General features: G+C 37.0%; 1 protein-coding gene and 1 pseudogene across 4 annotated transcripts in view; one reads left to right on the forward strand and one right to left on the reverse strand.

The window, feature by feature from the left end:
• Nucleotides 1–21,068, forward strand: part of Rfx3 (regulatory factor X3) — a 349,065-nt gene that overhangs the window by 216,864 nt on the left and 111,133 nt on the right. For all 4 annotated transcript variants that reach the window (XM_029567638.1, XM_017800265.2, XM_029567639.1 and 1 more), the window contains one exon: nt 6,652–6,749. In XM_029567638.1, coding sequence (XP_029423498.1) covers nt 6,652–6,749 — 98 coding nt within the window. The remainder of the gene's footprint in view (nt 1–6,651; nt 6,750–21,068) is intronic.
• LOC103740988 lies at nt 20,150–20,673 on the reverse strand (annotated as a pseudogene).

The following is a 21,068-nucleotide window of genomic DNA, read 5'->3' on the forward strand; positions in this document are numbered from 1 at the left end:
ACACAAATACTTATATAGGACATGAAGTTGGGAGGATAGTAAAGTGAGGAGGGAGAGGAGGAAGGGTTTCTGTATGTGTTCAAAATACATTGAATGAAATTCTGGAATCTAAAAAAAATGTAAAAGAATAAGAAACTTTGGATATTCATTTGTAGTTGATTTTGCTTAATATATTCTATGTTATATATTTTATAAAATTTAATACCCAATATATAAAGTACATAAAATCTATAGTGAAGATTTAACATGGAAACACGTTTAAAACTTTGATTTTAAAATATTAATTTTTTATCATTTCTGAACTTGGTAGTTAGAAAAATTACCTGCTACTCCAGGTAAAAATAAATGTCTACATTTATTATTTTATGGCACATTACTTTATAAAAATGGTCTGCAGTTTTGTTCTGTATTAAGTAAAAGAGGTAATATGCATAATAACATAGTATGCTGTTTTATCTTAGAATGGCGTGTATATGTATAAATATTTGTATATACATGTGAACTCATATATACCTTCATGCATATTTGCTAATATTTCCAAAAAGATAGAAAGCAAAAAACCCCAAAATTAATGAAAATGTTTACCTGTGATGATAGGAGGAAGTCTGATAGAGGCTTTGGGCATGGAATCAAGATCCTCTATGAAAATAAGATTTTTGATTTGTAATTTTGAATTTGGAACCATCTAGATGTTTCACATGATAGTAGAGTAGAATTACATCAAAATTAAATGCTGGGAATCCAAAGCTGAAAAGAAAATTAAACACATGAAATTAACTGTGTAAGTTGATGATCTGCTTCCAATGACTTAAAGGATAGTGATACATTTAATGTTAAAACAAATAATCATATTAAAATCACCAGGAAACTGAATTTTCAGCATTAGAACAATGATGGGTAAATATGAGATTGAAGTTATATTATATTTTTATACTAAATTGAAAAAATTAATATGAACATCCAATATGTATTTTTCTCTTTCAAAAATATTTTTGTTTTCTTTCTTTGACCAGTGGGGGGAGGATCTAGAAACATAAACAGCAGACTAGTGTTCACCATCTGGAGGCCTCAGATTATAGGCTTTAAGTAACTTTTTGTCCTAAAATTTAAAAGCCAGTTCCATTTAAAAATTAAAAAAAAAAAAAAAAAAAGATTTCAGATCCAGGGTAGGAGTTAGAAGACATAAGCCTAAAACATCTTTTTCTAGCAGGAAGATGGGGAGCTAACGAAGTTCATGACTAGTTTAACGGAGTCTAAATCTTAATAAGGCCAGCAGCATGGCTAGCAGGGAATGCACTTGCCTTACAAGCCTGATGGCATAAATTCAATCCTGGGAACCCTCTTAAAAGTAGGAAGAGGACGCCTGTAATGATGGCTTAGCAATTAAGAGCATTGGGTGCTCTTACAGAGGACTGGGATTGGTTTCTAGGATCCATATAGCTAGCAAACATCTGTAACTAACTCCAGTTCTGGGGGATCTGACACTCCTTCCCACCTCTGCAGGCATTGCATGACAGGATGACATGGATGCACTTACATACATGTAGACAATACACTCATACACATAAAAAATAAAAATAATGAATGAAATATTTTTTTAACAAGAAAGAAAAAAAAAGTAGGAAGAGTAATCAGACACCACAAAGTCGTCCTCTGATCTCCACACTCACACCATGGCACATGTTCCCAAATTCCCCATCATGCACACATAAGCTCAATTAGAAAAATAATTTAATTTTATCAAGAAAAATCTTGGAGCTAGAGAGATGGCTCAGCAGTTTAAGAGCACTGGTTGTTCTTGCAGAAGACCTGGGTTCGAATACCAGCACCCACATGGTGCCTAACAACCAGTTCAACCAATTGAACTCCAGTTCCAGGGGATCTGACACCCTCTCTGTCCTCCATAGGCATGGCATGATTTAGTTGCACTTACACACATGCAGGCATAACACTCATACACATAAAATAAAAAGTAAACAAAATTTTAAAAGAAAAATCTTAATCAAAATGACAGCTAGGATTGCAAAGTGTTGATACAAACAGTACAAGACAAAACAACAACAAAAGAACACATTGGTCTCAATGAGATGACTAGGGAGAGAGGTCTTTGTGAAGTGAAAGACCCAGGCATCCATCCTGCTCTTCTACAGCAGCCTTGTTTCAAATTAAGTAGGTGATAAGAATTTATCATTTGTAGAAATCTAAAAAGGAAAGGGTAGCAGAATTTGACGACAAATTTACAACTTCTATTGATGTTTTTCTGGGAAACTCTTTGAAGGCTAGTAGCACACACTGATAAAACATTATCAGGGATAGGGAGTCTGATAATGGAAGAATTTGACTCACACTGCCTGACCCTTTAGAACAAACTTGGCATTGCAGAAATCATTGTTCAATGTTAGCAGACAATGGTGTAATAGGAAGCATTCAACTCTTCAGGAATGGAACTTATTCAAGGTTCTAGATTTTAACCACCAGTTTATATTGCATATAGTAAAATGTTAAATAAAATTTCAGAGTACTAGTCACCAAATCTAGCATGCCAAGAACTCTTTGAGGTAAATAACCCTGGTTTTGTTTGTTTGTTTGTTTGTTTTATTGGTTTTGTTTTGTTTTAATTAAAATTTTTGTTAATGTGTATGAGTGTTAAGCCTGCATGTGTGTAAGTGCACCCATGTTGTAGGGCCCCTGGAAGCCAGAAGAGGGTGTCAGATCCCCTGGTACTGAAGTTATGGATGGTAATTAGCAACTATGTTGGTGCTGGGATTGGAACCTAAGTATTCTGCAAGAACAGACAGTGCTCTTAACTGCTGAGTCATCTCTCCATTCCAAAATATTAAAAAAAAAAAAAAAAAAGAAAGAAAGAAAGAAAAATTTTGTGTGTAAAAGTGTCTTTTCTGCATGTATGTAAATGCACTGTGTGCCTGCAGTGCCTGAAGAGAAGAGAGAGGTGGAGCCCTTAGAACTGTGAACTTCCATGTGGGAGCTCAGACCAGTCACAGGTCTTCTGGAAGAAAAAGAAGTGCTCTTTAACATTCCCGCCTCTGAAGACGTAACCCTAAAATCTTTTAGGGACTAAACAGGAGCGCCCAAATACTTTTGATATTTTTGGCCTTTGGAACAGAGTATGTTGATAAGAGGCCCAAGGACATTTTGACTTTTAGCCAAGAAACTGGCTACTTTTCTTTGGAGTCTTTTTACCCTAACTACCTAGCCATTTCCTGCCTTCTGTTCTTATCACACCATCCTCTGATGGGGTTATCCAAATTGCCAATAGGGAATTGGGACGGCAGACCACTCTGGCTTCTTCCATGCTGAACAGGGATGCAGGGTGAGGAGTACCCCTTCAGTGGGTCTATCTAAAAGACTCCCAAATTGTGTAACTCTTATCTGTAGGGAGAAAAGAAGGTCCCTGACTGGTGAATAGGGGATGTGAAGGAGAAGTAAACGCAAGAGTAATCAGCATTACAAGTTCTAGACAGGGAACCAGAGAAAAGTCAGAACTGGGCAAATTTCAAATGTTCATATGAGAGTCCATTGGAATTTCTTGATGAGAGCTTCCAAAAGCATCCGTTTATTGGGTTCCTCATTTTTCTTTTGTCTTTCAAGGCTGGACTCGAGAGTGATGGACTTAGGATTTGTTTTCAAGCATTTTGACATGTTAGAGCAGCTAGATCAGTGTCAGTTCCCAATCAAAGGCTTCTAGATGGGGAGGGGGCAAATTTATCCATCATTTTAGAATAGCTGGTTGTCTCTCTTAGCTACAGGTGGGCACTACAGTATTGGAGACGAAGATTTGAAGTCTTACATCTGAGCAGCACTTTCTGCTTAGAAACAAAATCATCAATGAGAAATAACTGTCTAAATAACATTTCCTATGGACTTAAGCCTAATGTCTGGGAAGTGTAATCTCTTGAACTCTTGAAGAAATATACTGATCACTTTAATCTTTGGTTATACTTTCCTTTTGGGTGTTTAAGACCATATAGTTGGCCCAAATAAACCAATTTACTTTTACTCTTCAGGTTGTTGGAGGATCTGTTCCTTAGGGTCACATGGGCTTGCGGGGAGCACCTGGTTCTTTTCTTTTACCAGTTCCATCTATGTGAAGATAAGTCAAAGGTCCTGCTCGACCATGTCTGACTTCACTTGGAAGGATGGATGAGATGTTTCCTTTGAGTTGACCCTCATCTTTGTAGACTGGACACTGGTTCAAGTCCATCTGGTGGGGTCTCCATGGCCTCCCTGAACAGGAGGACAGGTGACTCACTACAGTTACAGGACATTTTGAGAGATGTTCCATAGTCCCCTGGAACTTAGTTGACCTTGGAGGGCAAGGAGCAAAAACTGTCCTTTAAGTTCCTCTGACCAGATTAGTATAGGCCTTAAAGTATGGCTGTTAAACATCCAGGAAGGTTTGGTCCACCAGTCTGGTACTTTTAATGTGCTATGTAGGTAAAGCTTGTGCAAAAACCAAACGTTGTCAGATAAACCTTGACTACACATATAATTTGTTCTTTAAAGTAGTTGACTAAACTATGACCTTAGAAAAATTTTTTTTTGTCTTTTTGAGACAGGGTCTCACTGTAGTCCCAGCTGACCTGAACTCACTATGTAGACCACGCTGGCCTTGAACTCACAAAGATCTGCCTGCCTCTGCCTCCCAAGTGATGGGACTAAAGGTGTGTGCCACCACGCCCACCTTAGAAATTTTAAGATTATGTATATATTATTTTTGTCTCATCCTTTATATATCACAGCAAACCTACACAGACCCTCATCACTTGCCTAGGCTTTTTCATTTTTTTCTATTTTGGAAAATATCTCCATTCCCCTATCCTTTTAACATGTTTTACATTCTTATTTTCTTTTTAAATAATTATCAGACATAATAACATTAACAAATAAATTTTCCATCTGTTGTGAGAATTCTTTTCCTGGCGATACTAAGCAATGCCTATCCTCTTTAAAGGTTCTAGTGTCAAACCAATGTTTGATTAAAGTCTTCCTGGGGAACCAATGAATTTACTGACCTTTCTTACACAGATGACTGAGGGGTTGCTGAGGTGTATGTATGACCTGAGGGTATGTACACTGGAAAGCCTTTACCCACCATGGATCAAGCCTTCTCTTCCTAGCCTTCCTCAGATTATATGCTTTAGCCCTCCTCAAATCCAGGAGACCATGTGTTAGGGCCAAATTACATACAGTTGGCTGGGAAGAATGGCTGAATACTCCGGTTAGGGTCCAATGACCCTGCTTGGTCTTCCTTTAGTGAATGAGCACAGCTGTCAACCAGCCCAATTATGACGATGTTTAGCAAGCAGGCACAGCTGAAGTCATAATGATGGTATTTATTTCACACGGAAGAGGCTGCTGTACAGCATCATTTTAGTAAAAGAGGATGAAATATAAAAGGCTTTGGTGCTAGGATCCACAGATGAGGGAGAACATATGTCTTTTGTTGGTCTGTGTTACTTCACTTAGTATAACAGTTTCTAGATCCATCCATTTACCTGCAAATTTCATGATTTCATCGTTCTTTACTGCTGAATAGAACTCCATTGTGTAAATATACCACATTTTTGTTAACTGCTAGTCAGTTGAGGGGCACTTAGGTTGCTTGCATTTCTTAGCTATTGTGAAAAGAGCAGCAACAAATCTGGTTGTACAAGTGTCTCTACAATAGGATGAGTCCTTTGGGTATATGCCGAGGAGTGGTATAACCGAGTCATATGGTAGGTTCATTTTTAGTTTTTTAAGAGTTCTCCACACTGTTTTCTGTAGGGGTTGCATGAGTTTGCAATCCCACCAGCAGTAAATGAGTGTTCCCCTTTCTCCATGTCCTCGCCAGCATTTGGTATCAAGGTAGCAAAAAGTCCCATTAAAAAGGAAGGAAGGAAGGAAGGAAGGAAGGAAGGAAGGAAGGAAGGAAGGAAGGAAGGAAGAAAGGAAGGAGAGAGTACACAAAGTTGTCAGAAAAGTGATGGGGAGATATGGGAGGTATTAGAGGAAAGGGAGTGGGCATGGATTTGATCAAAATACCTTATATGCATGAATGAAATTCTCAATAAAGTTAAAAAAAAAGTGCTCTTAACTGCTAAGCCGTCTCTCCAGCCCTTATTATTATTATTTTTTTTAAAGACAGGGTCTTCCTATAGGCTCACCTGGCCTGGAACTCACTATGTAGACCAGGCTGGCCTTGAACTCACAGAGTTCTGCCTGCCCCTGCCTCTGTATACATGATGATAATATTACAGAATTTATTATTCATGTAAGTCCTGTAATTATTCTAGATGCAACAATTGCTTATCTTGGAACTAACATGAACCTAAGAGTGGTTTTTTGTTTGTTTGTTTGTTTTGTTTTTATTTTTGGGTCTTTTTTGAGACAGGATCTCCATGTAGCCCCCAGCTGGTCTGGAATTCATTATGTAGACCAGGCTGGCCTTGAACTCACAGAGATCCACCTCCCTCTGCCTCCTGAGTGCTGGGATTAAAGGTGTGCACCACCATGCCTGGCTGAACCTAAGAGTTTTTATTTTAAGCTATTTTACTATTAATATTCTAGAGAAACCTTTGAGATAAATCTAATGCTGTGTATCCTTCTAAATACCTACTTCTTACAACAGTCCTAATACTTGTTTTTCAGGTACAGCAGGTGCAGACTGTTCAGCAGGTACAACATGTCTATCCAGCTCAGGTGCAGTATGTGGAAGGAAGTGATACTGTCTATACTAATGGAGCAATGTAAGTTTGTATGCAGAAATCTTTCTAATTATCCCATTCAAAGAGAAATACTGTTCTTCCTGACATATCTTTCTATTCCTGGGATTGCTTCCTTTTTTACCATTTTTTTTATGAGCAAAGTTATTTAAATTAAACTGTTATAGCTTTGCTTGTGTTTATTTAAAAATTCATCCACATTGTTCTTCTCATTTAGCCCTACCAGAATATCTTAAATTGTAGAAACTGTGTATTCTTTAACAATTTTGCCTAGGTTGAGAAAAAGTTGTATCTCTTGTTAGTGATTTCTTTTAATAATGCTTTAATATCTATGCTTTTGAAATATTAATCTAGATCTGTACAGTATATGTATTTATCCGTCATTACTGTAAAATTTTATACTAGGTAGTTTGTTGAATTTTTCACATTTTTAGCCAGATACTCTGTATAAAAGTGCCTGCTCCTCAGTAAATCTTTTATTCCTATCTACAGCTGTCTTCCCAACTTTCTTATCTCCTTTGCATCAACAGTAGCATGAGTTTGTAAATTTACTTGGCTTTGATTGAAAATTAATGTGTTAGTATAAAAAATGGGATGAGAATTAACAGAAGTCATCAGCAATGTTCACAACTTAGGTTTTGTTAGCCAACACTTAGCTTTCTGAATGTGCCTAAAATAAGTTCAGTTCTCTCACTGGCCCTCTACTTACCTCCCTTCAGTATGGGCCTCCTTAGGGCCTCCTTAGGATCGCTCTGTCATCTTATGTCTCAATGTAACTAACATGAGAACAATGCATACTGAATAGGATCCAGATGAAGTCTTGTGTTCTTGTTATGACTAAAATCTTAGAATTTTTGTTTAATTATGTATTTATTTTATAAGAGAGATCAATATACTTAATATTCTGAACTTTCTCTTTTTTAATGGAAATAGGAGGAGAATAATTGAACTCATATTATTTATCAGGAGGATTTGAGGACAGGCATAATGCACCTGATCTCTGTCTGAAGCATAATAGCTGATACAAAGCTGAACAATGCTCTTCTTTTCTAGCATTTCTTTTGTTTGTTTATTTTTAATTGGCATACAATGTAACAGTTGCATTGTGATATTTCACCCGTATGTTTTGTTGCTATTACTCCCCACTCTTTTCCTCCTTTCCTTCCTCCTTATACCTTTCTGCTTGCATGTCCCATGTGTCTGTTCACTCGCTTCCTCAAAACCTTTTTCCTCTCTTGTTTCCTTTAGCGTTTTTATCACCTATACACCACCTCACACCTGTAATTATACACATATATAAAAATTAAAAGCTAGTGCATAGGAGAGAGACCATGTGATACTTTTTCTCTCTTAGTCTGGGTAACCTCACTTAATATAATGATTTCCAGGATCATCCATTTTCCTGAGATTTCATAATTTCACTTTTCTTTATAGCTGAATAAATCCCATTCTATATGTGTACACCATTTTCATTATCCAGTCATCTGTTAATGGCAGTCTACACTGATTCCATTTTCTTGCTATTGCCAACAGAAGAGTAATAAATATTGATATGCAGGCATCCCTGTGTTAGAATATAGAGCTCTTTGGGTATGTGCCTGGAGTAGAATAGCTGGATCATATGTCAGTTTTAGATTTCCAAGAAACCTCCCTACTGATTTCCATACTATCTATACCAGGTTACTCTGGCACCAGTAGTGAATAAAAATTCATCTTTCCTCATATCCTTGCTAGCATATTTGTTGCCATTTAAGAAAATCATAGCCATTCTCACTACTATGAGGAGAAATCTCAAGAGTAGTTCTCATGTGCTTTCCCTGATGGTTAAGGATGTTGAACACTTTAAAAAATATTTGTTGACTATTTGTGTGTTTTCTTTTGAGAAATACCTATTCAGTTCATTTATTAGCTCATGTACTGATGGATAGTTTGTGTGTGTGTGTGTGTGTGTGTGTGTGTGTGTGTGTGTGTGCGCGCGCGCACGCGCGTGTGTTTAAATTTTGGATTCTTTATATATTGTAGATATAAACCCCTTTCTGACATATAACTGACAAATATTTTCTCCCAGTCTGTAGGCTATCTATTCACTTTGCTAATAATTTCCTTTGCTTCCCAGAATCATTTTAATTTCATGTAGTTTCATTAATCAATTCCTAGGGTTATTTCCTGTGCTATTGGAGTCTTATTCAGATACTATTTATCAGTTCTGGGGGTTATTCCCTATATTGTTGGAGACTTGTTCAGAAAGTTTTTGTCTGTTTCTATAAAGTATTTTCCCATGTTTTCTTCTAGAAGGTTCAGCATTTCCTATTCTATCAATTAACATCTTTGATCCAGTTTCTATTGGTTTTTGGAATGTGCCACCATGCCTGACACAGTTTTAGAATTTTCATTATACTCCCAAACTATTGCTAGCATTTATACCAAATGAAATTATGCCTACAGTTGGAGCTTATTCTCTCAGAGACATTAAATGGCTTTTTAGATGCTGCTACACATCACCTAGTTGTCAGTTGTCATTTATCTGTACCTGTGACAGCTAGTGATTGTCAGCTGCAGAGAATCAGAGAACAAGAGTTTGTATCTTTCATGTCTGTATGGTAGAAGATAGGTAGCGAGGGAAAGATGGAGTGTTAAAAGAGGTTATAACTGTACAGTGTCTGTCATAGTCATTTGTCATTCTGTCCTAGTCCAAGGTAGAATAGAGGGATTAGCTCTGTTATTTACATGTATGTGATTTTGACCTTAAAATGACAATATTAACTTCTCAGAAGTGCTTTGTTGGCCAACTGAGAAATTGGTATTGGCATTATTATTGCTGTTAAATTTTGTACTTTATTTGTGTACATTTTTTCTGTCCTTCTAAATTCTATGTATTGTATTATGAATTTTTACTATTTTCACAAGCATATTTACATTTATTTATTTATGTTTTTGTTAGTGTGTATGTATGTGGGCTCGTGTATACCATGGTGTGTGTGTGTGGAGGTCAGAAGACAATTTGTGGGAGTCGTTTCTCTCCTTCTACCATGTGTGTCTCAGGATTTGAATCCAGGCCACCAGGCTTGGCAACCTTCCCTGTCTTGTACATTTTTAACTACTTCATTTTATAAATGTGAGCTGACTGAATTTATTTCCTCATAAAACCTTTGAGAAATAGCATTTCTAATGTTGATTTTTTTTAATTATAGCAATCATCTAAGTGCAGAAATGATTCAGAAGAAACTATCTAGTGTCAGTATGTGTTTCCTGTGGCCCACTAACTCAGTTGATTAGCTCATGACTAACGAGGTCTAGGTAATGAGTTCGTTTGTTACAAAGTTTAATTAGCTTTGTTCTGGACTGTGTGGGCTCAGACTGCTTCTTCAACTCCAAGGGTCATGTCACAAATGTGCACTCCTGGTTAAGAGGGAGAAGATACATTTTTAAATGCTCTCATTGCTATCCATACACATTTTATATTTTTATTTTATGTGTATGAGTGTATTGCCTGCATGTGTATAAGTGCACCCATGTCGTGCAGTGCCCATGGAGGTCAGACGAGGGAGTTGGATCCCCTGAAACTGGAGTTACAGATGGTTGTTAGCCTCCATGTGGCTGCTGGGAATTGAACCCAGGTCCTCTGCCAGAGCAGACAGTGCTCTTAAAGGCTGAGCCATCTCTCTAGTCCTATTTTGAATAAGGGCTCTGAAGCATTACCTTCATACCCAGTAAAGAATATTATGTTGCTATGAATTACATTCAAAATTGTAGTGAGTAGATAACTATGAACATGTTTTCTCAAACATGATCAAAATAATTTCTTTTTCCAGTGCAAGCTATTCTTATCTTTCTGTAATTTTGAAATTCTTCCATTTGACTGCATATGGTTTCTATATCAAATGCTTATTTTAGGGTGCTTGTAATTTCTCTTTTTATTTAATAGACTTCCATGTGTGTTAGGAAAGATGGCCCCTCTTCTGTTATATCACACAGAATTAATAGGCAGCTAGTATTTGATCTCTGACTTAGATCTCAGTCAGAGTCCCACTTCTGTGTAATAATAACCACATTTTACTAATGACACCCCCATGGGATACTCTGGTCTGTTTTGTGAACTTTCAAGCACCCAGTACAAGACACTACAACCTTCACATGCTTACTAAGTGCTGGTTTATGATGCCCTTGGCACCAACCTTCGCATGTCAGGCGGGTATAATATACAGGGTCTTACTCAAGAGGTGATGACAGCACTCACAGATGCCTGTCATCACTAAAAGAATGGGTAATGATCATAATTTGCTGATAGTAAAGTGTTTACCTGGTTCTCACTGTGAGCATTGACAATTACTGCCAGTATAACAGGCTTAGCAATGTGGGCTAGTTAAGTAGGCATGTATTTCAGCTGAACAACTGAGACTGCTTTAGAGTACTGTGTGTCAAGTATTGGCACAGAATAGCTTTTTACTCAAGGGAAAAGGTAGCATAATTCATTCCTCTCTTGTTTATTTTATTCTTGCTTCTGCAGGAATTCAATTTGCAATATTTGTTTCTTTGTCCCAAAACCTAGATCATTTTATCTCTTCTAAAAATTCTTAAAATTTGTAATTTCTGGTAATAGAGATTACTATGGTTAAACCAGCTGGGGAATATCATTTACGATTGGAGTCTCTTGTTATAATAGAAAATAAGATTTTTAAAATAATTTTCCTGTTTCTTCCATTCCTCTTTTCGTTCATACCCTCCCCCCATTCCTGTATCATGCTAGTCTGAGTGGAAACAATGCTATCATGCTATATTTTGCAAAATTAAGAAGTCTTTGTGTTAAAACTAATTTTCTATGTAAACTACTATCTGAGATTGTGCACTATTTAGAGATGATCAGTTTTTAAAAATACAAGCATGTCTTTTATTGTGAACTATTGTGGTAAGGGCTGACCAGTCTTCTCATACTTTTCCTGTTCTTTAAAAAAATGTATTAAGCTTCTGTACATTTCACACAACAGTTCTTAATCAAATTTAGATTCCCCCTCCCCATACATATCCCCCCAACTGGACCTCATGTATGCCACCGTAAGTCCTGTTTAGTCAAGCATTTGTACCCAGATGTCCTTCAGGGAAAATTCATCCCCTGGAGTCTAGTCAACCCATCTAGAGATCCTTGGTAAGACCTACTCTCCCTCACTTAGTAGTATCAGTCTCCAATAGTTCCCAGACAAGGGCCAACCCATCACCCATTTCCCCCACACCCCTCTGGGCCGTATTCTGATTGAGTTGGCTTGGGTCCTGTGCTCAATGCCACCATTGCCACAAGTTCACATATGCAAGCTTCCAGTGGCCTGAAAACCTCTGCTTCCCTATGTTCATGAACGATCTCTGGCTCTTACAATGTTTCTACCCCCTCTTCAGCAATGGTTCCTGAGCCATGGCTGCAGTTTCTTTCTTACTCTTTAAAAGTTGGCCAGGTGTGGCCTCTTGTGTGCATCACACTCTGTTGTATAAGAAAGTTTTACTGGTGAGAGTTTGAGGGATGCTTTAGTTTTCTCTATACCCCTCCTCTGTTCCACTGTGTTACATGAGTCTTAGGTGTAGACGTTCCACTGTAGATATGTCAGCTAGGACTGGAAATCTCTTAGTATATTCTCTGTGTCTGACCAGTTGTGAGATTCTGCAGTAGTCTCCATCTGTTGTGAAAGAGGCTTCTTTGATGTGTGGTGTACGATCACCATACCAGATCTCAGATTATATTACAGAGCTATCGTCATAAAAATAGCATGCTCCTGTCACAAAAATAGACACATTAGATCAATGGAACACAATAGAAGACCCAAATATGGGTATGTGCAATTTCAGCCACTTGATATTAGACAAAGGTTCCAAGAACACATGATGGAGGAAAGGAAGCATCTTCAAAAAATGGTGCTGGCATAACTGGGTTGCCACCTGTAGAAGAATGAAATTGAACTCTCATTTTTCACTCTGAATAAAAGCCAACTCCACATGGATCAAAGACCTCAATATAAAATCTGAAACTGCTAGAAGAAAACATAGGTAGTACCCTCCAAGATATAGGCATAGGAAAGGATTTTATAAATCACCTATCAACTGCTCAGGCATTAAGGTCAACAATCAATAAGTGGGACCTCATTATGCTATAAAGCTTCTGTACAGCAGAAAAAACCACCAAGGAAGTGAAGAGGAAACCCACTGAGTGGGAGAAAATCTTTACCAGCTACACATTCAACAGATGATTAGTATCCAGAATATACAAAGAAAACACACACACACACACACACACACACACACACACGAAAATAAATGACCCAATAAAAAATGGGCTATAGACCTGAAGAGAGAGTTCTCAAACTAAGAAATAAAAATGGCTAAGAAACACTTTTTCCTGTATTTTTGTCATCAACTCAAGTAGAAAATTTCCCAGCCATATTCCACAGAATGTAAGTTCCATAAAAGTGTTCTGTGGTGACACAAATGGAGAAATACTGTGTAACTGCCTTCTTGAGAACCTTAGTTCCTCTTAGTCTTTTAGAAACTCCAAAAAGCCTATAGGAAGGTTCATTTAAAATTCATAAGCATGTGAACTGAATGGACTCAGTTTTTTAGTCTTCTCTTGAAAATCATGTGGTGAGTACATTATCTGAAGTCATCTGCTTACTTCTGTACACTTTACGTGATTAATAAAAAACCACTCCAAGTGGTCTTTAAATGACACAGTAAGTTTTAGAATTTCTAGGTGAAATTGTGTTTTCTTATTACCTTTGAAATCCTCTATCCTTAAAATAAGTGATTGCATGGAATTTCAGTAAAAGAGAGGGAGAAGATGCTTTCTTCATTTGTGCTTGTGCTGATGCATATGCTAAGAAGTATAGGGTCAAGTTTGTGAATCCTCTTCCTCTTAGATTTCATTAAACATTTGATTGGTAACATAAGAAACCCTTTTGGAGAGAGAAAACTATCTTTTCATGAAAAGGGTTTGGAGGTATCTTTATAATTAAAGAAAGGCCTATTGTGTTCATCACATAAAAATTCCCATCTCTCCAAAGATGGAAGACATTCAAATATAGCGTCTCAGAATATCAGAGTTGGAAAGGTTAAGATCACTTATCCCAGTCCCCTTGGCAGATTCAAAAGGAAAAATTAAGGCCCAGAGATGAGACAATTTGCCTACATAGACAGAATTGTTTTCTGACCTCTGACACATGGTATTTTTCAGTGATCTTTGTGCAGATACTGGTCTTTTGATCCTGAATTATTTGGAGTTTAGAGAAAGATAGTTTCTTTTTAATATACTAGCAAATTTTATACGCAATATCATTGCATATTTCATTGTAGATGGATAATAAACTTGTAATATTAATGGCATTTATTAGTCTGTTAGTAGTCATATAAATTTGTTTTCATGCTTAAAAGAATACCATCTACTCTTTTATAGTTACATTTATTTTGTAAGTTTAGTTTGCCCTAGGGATGTACTTTAGTCATAGTGTACTTGCCTAGCATACCTAAGGCCTTGAATTTGTTCCCAAGTACTGAAACAAGAAAAAAAAAAGAGAGAAAAAGAGAGGGAAGGAAGGAAGAGAGGAAGGGAGGAAGGGAGGAAGGAAGGTAGGTATTTGGATAGCCATAAAATGTACAGAAAAGTCTATGTTTAGTAAGTTTACAACGTTAACATTGTTAAATTATTTAACATTATTAAATATATTTCAAGATAGCAATGATCTGACTGCCTTATCTAATTATTATTATTATTATTTTTTTTTTTGGTCTTTTTGAGACAGGGTCTCCCTGTAGCCCCAGCTGGCTTGGAACTCACTATGTAGACCAGGCTGGCCTTGAACTCACAGAGATCTGCCTGCTTCTGCCTCCCAAGTGCTGGGATTAAAGGAGTGTACCACCACGCCCAACTCCTAATTACATTTTTTATGATCCTTTAATATAACCTAGTGATGCCACATTCAGGGCAGTTTTCACTGTGATATTTTCACATCCAGTAAATTGACGTCAGAATTCTTCTATAATACATAAAGGAGTGTACCTACTTATTTTTTTTCTCTTGCCCTCTCCTTTTCATTAAAAAAGTGAGAAATGAAAGACATCTTTGCTTTTTATAGTTTACAACCAGCTGTGCTATTGGTTTTCATGAATGAACTTCCGTAACTCAAATCTAAGTATAATTTCTCTCACTGACTACTCTTGTAGGCAAAAAAGAAATTTGCACTCATATTTCCTAATCTGCAAAATGGGTAATAATAGTTAAAAGCATTATTTGACAACTATATTTAGAAAGAAATGAGTGGGAAAGTATAGCAATTATGATGCCTGAACAAGTATATTTACTTTTAGTAATTATTCTTTTTAAATTAACTAAAATATTAAAATCTGGTTTTTAAAAAAGGATGCTAGAGTAAATATTTGAAAAATTTAGAAACCTTTGTTTGGTACATGAATTTTGAAAGATTGGGACTCAGTGTTCTGCCTCAAAAAGTACCTAAAATTCCCTATTGAATAAAATCTTAAGCTGTTTCCGTGAGTGAACATCATGGTGACCAGAAGTTTCAGAAGAGGACAGGATCAACAGTCTAACCCAGAGACGCACTCAGTCTAGTACTGTATCTGAGGGAGTGCACCAAGGCCCCAACTGCTTTTAGTTTCTAATGTGTCTGACTGGATGTGGTACCCCACTTGTTGGCCTGGACTCAGCATGCTTCCTAGCAGTGACATACATGCTTACTTTAAGCTGCCTTCATCTATTTTAAGTAGTCCCAATTGACAAAATTCATCTCTCCCAAGTGCTTTATGCTGCTAGTGTTCATATTAAACCTATGGATTTGCCACATGTTCTTTAGCTGCTCTGAGTTAAGTTTCTTCTCCACATCATAGTGAAATTGGTCTTGTCAAGGGTATTGATGGCCTTCAGGCTTTAAGTCTAACAAATATTGTTCTGTATTAAATATTTTCAATCTTAACCATCAAGCAGGCTACCAGCACAGCAACTCTTGTCACTGAATCACTATCCCATCTTTGGCTGTTCTGACATGAGATTCTTTTGTGTTTTTCCTACTTTTCTGAGTTTTCTTTCTTAGTCTTGTTGACTAAGTAAGTTTTCTGATTTCTGGCCTTACTTCCAGAATCATGTTACTGCAGAATACATGTCTAGCTATGTCCACAGTTGTTCACCATTCTTAGGATGATCTGCTATTCTCCACTGCTTTAAGCCTTACCTGCCTTGACTTTCCCCTCCTGGAATGTAAGCTTCATGTGGGAGGGAACTTGCTTGTTGACCCCTTAGTCCGTATCTAGTACTTAGAATGGTGATACAAAAGAGGCACTCGGTTTATATTTGTTGAATTTATTGCAGGGAACAGCACTTAAATGACAGGTGGTGGGACAAGAACAGGTTAATAAGTAGTTTTCAGTACATAGGGACAAATGAATGAAAATGAATTGAAATGCTACTGATGAAGTGATCACACACCTGTATTCATGCATTTTATTCCCACAGTCACAGAGGTTTGTTTATTTTGGAATTTTTTGAGGAGGGTGTTGTTGGTAAAAAAACATTTTTCAATTTATGTACATGTTTGCTCATTTTTCTTGTTTATAAGTTTGTATCAGAACTCCAGATTAAATCTTTTAGAATATCATTTCTGCGAAGATTCTAGATCATATAGACACATAAAAGGATATATATTTAGACAGATGTCATGTTCTCTCTCATGTGTGCTTCCTAGATCATATAGATACATAAAAGGATGTGAAACTCTCTAGGGGAACGAAGGGGCCTAAGAAGTGGAAAGGATGAGGAAAGAGAGGGTAGTGGGGAGTGAAGTGGATCGTGCCCAAAGGACATTATATATTTAACATGAAAGTGTCTGTGTAACCTAGCTTAGTAATACAAATTTAAACATTTTTTAAAAGAAAAAATGTAAGATCAACTTTTATTTTGTTTATGAAGGCAATTACTCCCACAAATACACAGATTTCTAAGATTATAAATCCAGGTTGGGGTATGTACCTTTTTCTCTTTGGATTACAAATAGAGGCAGGATCAAACAGCAGAAAGAGCACTAGATGCAGAGTGATCTAGACTTCGGCTCCAGTCTCCCTTTGTCATTTTACTGTGGGTATCATCCTTACACTAAATGATCCTACCTTGCCAAGCCTTACTCTCACACCTATAAGAGTCGGGTAAGGAGTCTCAACCTGTGTGATTCACTTCAGGTAGGCTGAGTAAAATAATTTACCTCTTCATAACCATTCTTTCTACTCATATTATTTCATATTTTTAAAAGCTTTTTTTTTTTTTACAAAAATTTCTTATTCTGCTGCCTTGTCTTACTTACTCAATCTAGTCCCATCAGACATACTTTGCTGTAAATACCAAGAGACTTCCTACTAAGATCAGGTCCAAAATCATGTCAGATGACCCATCACAGCTTTAGGGTAAACTAGCTTAATCATTTGAATGAATAAGTAAGCACAGAATATTTAAATTCATGATTAGCCAAGGTATACTCAAAAGTGAGTGGCACTAACTGAACTGAATGAGTACAAGGCCAGGCATTTACACAAAACCTTAGAGTCAGCTCTGAAGAAGATTCTGTCAGCAAATACATACATACTGTGCCTTCACGTTCATGACTGGGTATACACGAAGGACAATAGAATGTGTTCTCTTTCCATAGAAATAATATGACACCTCATTTTGATGACTCTTAGTCATTGACAGTTTATGTGAAACAAAATGAACACTGAACATTCTTTAAATGTGCACAAAATTACCTAGAAATCCAGCTGTTTCAGGAAGAGTAGATATGCCAAAATTGAGACGTTTCCTTGAAGCAAGAAATAAAGGATGTATTCGGTATTTACGATATGAAAAACAAACTGATCTGTAGTATCAGAAGAGTTATTATTTCTAGTATAAATGAATCAATTGTTTGCTTTCATTATTGGTCCTTCTTTAAAATACACTTTTCAAAGCTGGGTGTGGTGGCATATGCTTATAATACCAGTATATGAGAGGCTGAGTTAGGAGGATGTTGAATTCTAGTCCAGCCTAACTACATTGTGAGACACTGACTCAAAAACACCAACACAAGCAAATCAAACAATATATAATTTTAAAAAGATTTACTTATTTTTATTTTATGTGTATGAGTGTTTTGCCTGCATGTAATGTATGTACACTATGTGCCTGCCTGGGAACCAGAAGAAAGTGTCAGATTCCCTGGAACTGGAGTTCTACATGGTTGTGAGCCACCATATTGGTGCAGGAAACAAAATCTAGGTCCTCTGCAAGAGCAGCAAATGTTCTTAAATGCTGAGCCATTGCTCCAGCTCCCCGACCCCCAGAACATTCTTTATACTAATTCAAGAGCTTAAATATTTAAATCTAGTAAATACTTGTAGGTCTTACTTATATGTGACTCAGGCTCAGGCTCCAGGGATGCTATCAAACAAGGTAATGTTTGATTCCTGAAGAGTAAAAGCAATGGCCAAGTATTTTATGGTCTACCTCTATTATCAACCTAGTACTTGAAAATCTCCTTTTCACTGCAAGAATATTGGGGGTCGGGTTAGCTGGAGAAAGGGCTCAGCGGTGAAGAGCACTGACTGCTCTTGCAAAGGGCCAGGTTCAATTCTCAGCACCCATATGGTGGCTAACAACTGTCCACAACTCCAGTTCCATGGGAATCTGATGCCCTCTTCTGACCTCCATAGGCATTGTATGACATGGGTGCGTGTACATACATGTAGGCAATGCACTCATCACATTAAAAAAATAAATAAAATATTTAAAATTATTTTTTCAAGCTAAATTCAGACAATTCATGCCACTTCATTTCCTAATTGTGTCCCTTTTGATCTCGTAGAAATGGTGTTTCTTTACTCCCATGTGTGTTTATGCAGTAGCTAAGCCATTTTTACAGTTCCATGGACTGTAACTGAATAATGCAGTGATGGTGATGGTCTGTAGATTAGGCATGTTCTTTAGTGCCTTTCCCCCTTCTCTTGTCCCTTGGTAGTTTTCTAGATTTTGTGTCATTTCCAAATAGAAGGAAATATGAAATTTAACTTCCTTTTCACATTCATATTTTTATACTGACCTGAAGGTTTATTTGTTTATTTGCAATCTATTTGTAGCACTTTTGTCTATGGAAAATTAATTACATATAGACTGCACATCTGAAAGATGGAACTATTTAAGTGCCTTGGGGTGTTTTTCATAAGATGTAACAGTTTCCACAATCATATCACTTCTGAGATTAAAGTATGTAGTAATGGTATCTTTTGAGATGACTCTGACTTTCTCATTGGCCCTTCTTCACCACTAGAAGTATGACATCATCAGGTCCTATTCTGGGAAAAAACAGAGTAGTGTGCCACTCTGTAACAGTCAGCTAAGAGATAATAGAATGCCAAATAACAATGAGAATTTTATGACCCCCTGAACTTCCTTTTAAGGCTTCTCCTTCCTAGTTTTTCACAGATACCATTGATATACATAAAATAAGTTCTTTTTATGTGGCATAATGGTTGAGAACATGGGCTAAGCTCAGGTTTTTAATTCATGGTTCATCAATTGTAAACTTTGAACAAATCTTTTAAGCTTCATTTATTCAGCTTGCCTATGAAATATAAATTATAGCAGTGCCTAGATCAAAGAAGAGGGTAGTGTGTGAAAAGTACCGTAGAGTCTGCTTGTTGCATAGTAAAGTGTCAATCACATGAGCAATCATTAGCTGTTAGTATATTTGTAATTTGGAAAATGTCGTTATAGGAGGCCTATTCGGCCATCATACGTGGACTGTGAAAAGAAAGCAACACCATGTCTTGCATTTATCAAAGTATTTGTTGCTTTATATGTATCTGTATAATTAGTTTGACTGTACTTAAATACCAACATCAGGTTGTTTTATTTTATGCAATGTTAAATGAGACCACAAATTAACATGTCTCCTTTCCTTTTAATCGAAATGGGCAATCAGCGTGACTATTTTTATGTTATTAAATAAAGAACTTTCAGCCCTAAACCGATGTGAACATGAGCACCACTAAATAAACTCAGTACATTATAGATAGATATAGATATAGATAGATAAGTGTGTTTCCCGTATGTACATAGTTAGATGAATGTAACAGTATTCAAAGAAGAGGGGAAGAAATTGAGAGGGAGTGGTGGGTGTGTGTGGTGTTGGAGGGGGTGAGGAGAGGGTGGAAATGGTGTAAATACAGTACCACCCACTTATGGAATTCTCAAAAAATTTTAAACAGGTAAATAAATAAATAAATAAATACATGAATAAATAAATTACATTTCCAGTTGGGACACTGCAGTAATGATGATGTTTTTATTAGGGCAAGTGTGTACATATTCTGTAACTTCTTTCACTTGCAAGCATGAACAGGGGACAGCCCTGTGTCTAGACTGGCCACTCCCGAGGTCTGGTCACAACATGCCACCACAGTGGGGGCAAGTCACCTGCCTTTCTGGCAGAAGGCAAAGCTTCAGTCTTAGGACCATCAGGTGGTGTCTCCTCTTATAGCTGCTTAACCTCCCGCTCCCAGCTTTCTGTTTGCAGTTTCTTCCACTGCTCTGTCTTGGCAAAGTTATCAGGATACATATCCTTTTCAGAAGGATGCCAGAAATCTAAGCACCGCTCTGGAACCTTGTAACACTCATATCTCTCACAGGAGGTGCCCCGAGCAGAGTCAGGGAAGATATAGGGCCGAGGATGCTGATTTTCCTAGAATTCTTCTTCCGCCTCCCTCAGCACATATCCTTTTCATTCTTACGTTCTTCAAACCGTGCTCTCAACAAACAAGCAAAATAGCGATATTTGTCCCCGTGGATACACCACAACGCGAGGTGGTGCAGCGCCCATTTATACAGCCGCAGCACCTTCTGCTGGTGGCTCAGGAAGGCCGGGGGCACGCAGAAGGCCATGGTGCTCAGCTCACCTTCAGTGGCCGCGAGGGTTGCTTATGATGAGAATAATTTTAGATGTATTTTAATTGTATTTTTCTGTCTATAAAAAGAATTTTCTACACATGGTTTATGTCATTGTCCTAAACTAAAATTTGTACTAAAATTTGTAAAATTTTTGAGTTCTTTTTGGAAAGGCATAACTTTTCTAGTGAGTAATACTTTCTGAAAGCTATTATTATCTTACTAAAATTTGTATCATGAATTGCAAGTATTATGAGTTAAATTTCTCCATTTTAAATTATACAGAAAAAAGTCTTAGGAAATTTCACCTAATTTCTCATTATTTAACAAAACAAAAGGATTTATTGAAACTTATAAAGCTGTATGCTATGACTAATATCCTTAAAGTAGAA

The sequence above is a fragment of the Nannospalax galili genome, unplaced genomic scaffold, assembly GCF_000622305.1.
Source record: "Nannospalax galili isolate Female #2095 unplaced genomic scaffold, S.galili_v1.0 scaffold241, whole genome shotgun sequence".
Lineage (NCBI taxonomy): Eukaryota > Metazoa > Chordata > Mammalia > Rodentia > Spalacidae > Nannospalax > Nannospalax galili.